The 5,696-nt window shown below is 34.6% G+C and overlaps 1 protein-coding gene across 1 annotated transcript; it reads right to left on the bottom strand.

The window, feature by feature from the left end:
* Nucleotides 1-261: 261 nt before the first annotated feature.
* On the bottom strand, nucleotides 262-5,027 carry LOC123197341 (sulfoquinovosidase-like). The gene is made up of 8 exons (XM_044611591.1): nucleotides 4,132-5,027; nucleotides 3,929-4,061; nucleotides 3,451-3,666; nucleotides 3,021-3,176; nucleotides 2,644-2,896; nucleotides 1,004-1,404; nucleotides 787-903; nucleotides 262-704 (listed from the first exon to the last, which is right to left on the bottom strand). Exons 1-8 carry the CDS (start codon nucleotides 5,001-5,003, stop codon nucleotides 369-371), a joined length of 2,484 nt encoding a protein of 827 aa, XP_044467526.1. The 5' UTR covers nucleotides 5,004-5,027; the 3' UTR covers nucleotides 262-368.
* Nucleotides 5,028-5,696: the final 669 nt, after the last annotated feature.

The raw sequence follows: 5,696 nt of genomic DNA, 5'->3' as shown, positions 1-5,696 counted from the left end.
TTATCCAAAATTATGTGGTTTGTTCTCATCCCAAGAGAATATTGTAGATTTTAAGATATACTACTTGGCTCCAACTAGAACCTATCATTTAGGGTCTTGTAAAATAGTGTTTATGGCTTTAGGTTTTGTAGAATAAGGTGTTGGCTTTAGATTTTTTTTTTTTTTTGTAATTATCCTTAGTTTGTGTACGTTACGCAAATTGGGTAACGCATGCAAACCATGGAAATCTAGTCTACAGTTTGCCTAAAAATTGATTCAATCTCAAGCAAATGCATTCTACTGTATTCAATTCCAACTATATTCACAACTAAATTACCAAAACAATAATCAAATTCAACCTGTAAATCTAAAGAATTTTGCCGGCCTTGTCAAAGAATTTCATAATTTATGAGGTTCTTCAAAAAAGTTTCTCCTACTAAGGAACCAGCCTTAACAAAGACCGCCGGATAGCCAATAGGAGCTTCTACCCAAGCATCACAACCTTGTCTTGTAAATATTTTTCCTGTCCAAACGTGTTGCCAAGGCCTGCTTTCTCCAACTGGAAAATATGCTCTCACTTTTTTCTTTCCTTTGTCGAGTGTAGGCACCACTAGGATCTCTGTACCCACCAAAAACTGATGGTAACTCAACCTTTGCACCCTCTCATCATCTGGGTAATGGAGAAATAGATGACGGCAAACAGGCAGGCCTTTTTCAGCTGCTTCCTGGGAGTTACAGATTTGTTTTGTTAGATTTTCTGTTGAAAACACTAATTTTGGGCATTTCATATATCTTTACAAGTTTCACCTTTACAAGTTGGATTCTGTAGAACTTCCAAGCTTTATACACTTTAGCAAAGCGGGCAAAATGTGATAATGTTTGATGGTTTGAGTAGAACTGGGTATTGCATGATGGTTTATTTCCCTGTGTGTGGAGAGGACAGATAGATTGCAGTCAGTAATTGATGAAATGAAAGGAAAATATAGCCTATTTTGTTTATTCATTTATATTAATTTCTTGCTACCTCGTGGGTTCGGAAAATAGTTGTGAAAGCATTTAGCTCCATCCATCGCAACAACAGCTCTTCACTTCTTCGATATTTAATTAGAGGTAAGTTTACTGCACAATATCCTCCAATATCACTGTGGTTAAATGCATACCCTGACAGTCCACTGCTTAGCAGGCCAATTACAGCACTCTTTATCCCATCATTAGCTTGCCAACTTACCATTTGGTCTCCTTCCCAAAAGAGCATTCCCCATTTTGGACTGTCTCTGAAACCAGCCCTCATAAAGAACACCAAACCTTCTTCTGACTCTGCTCTTCCTTTTCCTAGACACTTACCTTTCCATTCTTCCACGAATTCTCGATTCATCTGGGCCCAAAGTTCTGGGTATCTGTTATGGGCTGAAATAGGATCTTCACCTGAGACAGTAAGTTCAAACTAATTAAATTATGTTCTACCATTGCAAAAAGAAAACACTAATAATAATTACTGGAAAATAAACCTAGTAGGAGTAGAATATACTCATTGACATTGTCATATCATTATTTTCTAATTTTATTTGGTGTTTGGGAGGAAGAGAAGGGAAGTTAGTTAGAAGGAAAGCGAATAGTCATAAAAATGTTTGGGGAAAAATTACTATATATTTCGCGGAAAGGGCCAAGTTGTGCTGTATATAAACGATATTCATTAACATTTTACTAGTTTTCTAAGATGCTGATTGAAACACTCACTTAAGCCAGCAGTAAATGTGGCGACACTTGTTTGAAATGCGGTGTTGACTGAAAACCGTACTTTGTGCATTTATAACTTATCTACTTGTGAGCACTTAAGACTAGTTTGTAATGTGATGTCCTAAGTGATCACAAGTATATAATTTATAAATGCAAAGTTCCTGCCTTTTGTGATTGGTAGGTGGGTGAAGTTGAAGGATCAACAGAGGCCAGGGAGTTGATGGACTAAAGCAGGCATTATTGACTGTGACTTGAAGAACAACATTTTATGATTTACCCATTCATTTGTCTCTTCTTCCTTCCTGCTCTTCAACACATGAAGAAATAGAGAGAAACTTTTCTTTCTCTTATATTTTACCTATCCCTCATCAGCTCTTTCTCTCTAATTTTTAGTTCATCCCAGCGAAAAAAGCATGTAAAATTTAAGACATTCAAATCCTATCTACCATCTATAAAGCTCAGGGAATAGATATTAATAAGTAACAACCGCCTAATCCTCTTTCCCAATAGGGGAGGAAGTTTGTAATGACCTGTACCGTTTTTTATTATTTTTTTCTGTTAAATAAAAACGGGACCTATCATTTGCTAAAAAATTAATTCTTTCAAGTCATTTTGTCTTTCTTTCGAGTTTTCGGTTACTGAGTATCAAAATTGAGTTTTCTTGTCAATAAAATTTCCTTTAAGCTTAGGCTCTCGAGCCAATTTCACCCAGGGGTCTTATGATAAAAGCACATAACTCGTTCGTATAATTGGATTTGCTTTATATAAATAAATAAAACAATATCTTACAGTAGCATGTTTCTTGTATGGTCAGTCATTTTCTTAAAATATTTAGTTAAGTTGTGTCATTCATCATGTATTGGCATAAGAACAGCTTCTCAGACTCTCAAAGGTCATTAAAAAAAAAAAAATTGAAGTGTTTAAAACCTGAATATAGGGTGGCGTCTATTGGTAGGCCTTCACCAAAATCAGCCATCCACCCTCTGACTCCATCATCTACCATTTCTTGTAAAATATGCTTGAACCAACTAGCAGTATCCGGATGTGTCAAATCCAACATTCCGACATCAAAAGCTGTATTTGGAACCATGTATGGTTCCCCATGCTTATCTTTCACCAAGATGCCTAATTTTTTGGCCTCATCGAAAAGGTTTCTCCTCTTATTTGGTTTTTCATCAACCTATGAAGGCATATAAAGGTTCAAAAAGAGCTGGAAATTCCAAATCTGTTGCCAATCAAATCAAATATATTGTTATGAAAGAGTCCATGTAGTTCTTTGACTCTTAATTTGGAAAAATACATACCGGAGCCAAACAAGGATTGCAGTAAGTCATAACTTTGATATGCTGAGCACTAAGATCTTTGATAAGTTGTTGCCATCCCTGATATCTTTTTGTATCCACTTCCCAGTTCCACCATAACTGTGATCCAATTAATGTGCTCCGCTGACCTACCCAATCCTGAACAATTTTTGCACAGTGAAATATGAGGCCTGGAATAATACTGACGAATGCTGATTGTTTATTCTATCAGATCTGATTCGAGGAAGTGATTTCAACTTTGAAGTTTATCTGATCGCCTTTTGGCATTAGAAATCAAGACTCCTAATTTTCAACTCATTAAGCTTTCTATTATACTACTAAAAATTTTAAAAAACTTAGCAAAACCTATGCACCTCAAAGTTGACTAAATGTCAATATTTCAAATCTTATTAGGATTTTAAGCATGAACAACCTGCAACCAAAATGCGGAAACTGGAACTTCATGAGTCCTAAGTGCATCCCAAACATGTAGTACAGCATCTGTACCACCCTGCATTCCCGCAACAGCCCCAGATATGATCCACTCAGGAAGTTCAGGAGGTCTTCCAATTGTTTCTGTGAAGCATTCAATAAGCTCAGAAGGTGTGTTTCCATATAAAATCCTTCCTTGAAGTGAATTGCCATGTATCTGCAAGCCCCAAGACAAAGAAAGTTGGAAACTGCGAGTTTGAACTATGGATGTGCCAAAAGAATTATTCAACTTTTTAATCAGTTACAATGTATAGAAATTCTTGTATAAAATGTCCCAACGCAATATCTCTTAGCAATCTGCATTAGTGCTATAACTGAAATTCCGTTGTAGTGAAAATCAATGTAATGATGAGGATGAGTTCAATTACTTGTGCCTGGAGATGATATTAGAAATCTAGTAATTATATCTACAGCTATACCTGTATTCGAACTCTATCTGGAGTAGTGAGATCAAATATAGAATAATCATAACCTTCAAGGTAAACAGATCTCATCTTGGAAGTAATATAGAATGGAGATGGAGCATAAGTCGTACTCCAATCACCCCCAGCCCTGCAAGAAGAATAAATAAATAAAAAGTAATATAATACAGGAGGTTTTGTAGGAAATGCTGTTACCTCACCTGTAGCTAACCAAATTAGCAGCAAAAGTAATTGGTTGATCACCTCTTCCGATGCCTTGCTCTTGAACAAAAATAGGAACCCTTTTCCCCTTGAAATCCATATGAGAAAACTGCTCTCCAAAGCCATAAAATCTTTCATTACTTTCACTTGAATAAATAAAACACAACCTGTTGAATTCCCGAGACATTGACATTTCCGTTTCCTCCTCCGTCACTGATGACAAAATTGCTGCAAACCCTCTTGATCTTCCCCCTGTAAGCGACCACCGCCATCCCAACTTTCTCTTTCTTCGCCGCTTTCTTCTTGTGTTAACCTGAAAGTTTGCTCCTCCAAGCTTCAATTGAAACCCAACTTGATTACTGCTTTTCTGATCAAACACTATGAAATATCTTGCACCACTTGAACTTGGCCTCTTCTTCGTCTTCTTACTGAAAATCCATCCGCTTATAACCAAACTAGGAAACTTAACATCATCAATGATTCTGATATCTTCAATACTTTGATGGACGCAAAGCAAATGAAGATGTGTATCCTTGATAAGAAAAGATCCCCTGCTTTCATTAACCTCAGTCTCGGCCAGGGCAGCAGAGACGAAGGGTCGTCCGGGGATGGTGGACCACATGGGTTTGGTAAGATGAGAATTATGAAAAATGGACAAAGATCCTCCATTTTTGGAAGTCCAAAGAAGCTGAAAATCCTTACCAATTGAGAAAATCTTTTGAGAAGGAACTGAATGGGAATTGAAAAGGAGATTTCCGTGGATCAAAGGGACACATTTTGGATGTGCAGGAAATGGGTTGTTAAGGTGGTTATGGTGCTTTTTGGTGATTTTAATGCTTTCCATGCAACTGTTTTGGGCATCAATAGTCATGACATTTTTTTTCTATTTATAGAAATTTAATTTTTTTTATTATTATTTTTTTTTTTCTTGTACGCAAACTTGAATTGTTTTTTCTTGTACGCAAACCTGAAACTACGACCTTTCAGTATTTTCAATTTTATTTTGGATTTTAGGAATGATTAATTTATGACTTAGTAATATGTAATTATTGGATCTACGGAGATAAATAAACCAATGCCAAATTCGTATTTCAAAAGTTTCAATATTAATTATTCACAATTTTTTTAAAAATCCAAGCCAACCCAAGCTTTAATAAAATGATCAATTCATACCTCTAAGTTTGAAAAAGTAATTTCTCCGCCCATCTATTAAATTAAAAATAAAACTATATATATATTTTTTTAATAAAATTGTTAGAAAAACTCTTAAGTTAAATAACACTTTACCCACAAAATTTTATTAAGAATATTTTTTATGTCATTTATATTAATTTCGATTAAATATAATAGAAACAAATTTTATATTAACTATCATCAATATTTATTTGTTATTTTCTAAATTTATTAAGGGTGTACAAAATCAGGTAATTTAATTTTTTTTATTATTCAATTTATGAATTCTATATAATAATTTGTGTTAGAATATTTTAATAAATTAAATTATTTCATAATTTATTTTGAATTCTATTTATAAACCTTTTTAGATATTATCTCAAAAAATATA

Source organism: Mangifera indica, chromosome 15, assembly GCF_011075055.1.
Source record: "Mangifera indica cultivar Alphonso chromosome 15, CATAS_Mindica_2.1, whole genome shotgun sequence".
Classification (NCBI taxonomy): Eukaryota; Viridiplantae; Streptophyta; class Magnoliopsida; order Sapindales; family Anacardiaceae; genus Mangifera; species Mangifera indica.
This window is presented reverse-complemented; position numbering and strand designations above follow the sequence as displayed.

Coding starts and splice junctions, on each gene's coding strand:
- LOC123197341 (XM_044611591.1), bottom strand. CDS start 5,003: ATGACTATTGATGCCCAAAACAGTTGCATGGAAAGCATTAAAATCACC. Junction 3,667..3,928: donor CAGATAGAGTTCGAATACAG/GTATAGCTGTAG, acceptor TGGGGCTTGCAG/ATACATGGCAATTCACTTCA. Junction 904..1,003: donor CTATTTTCCGAACCCACGAG/GTAGCAAGAAAT, acceptor CTCCACACACAG/GGAAATAAACCATCATGCAA.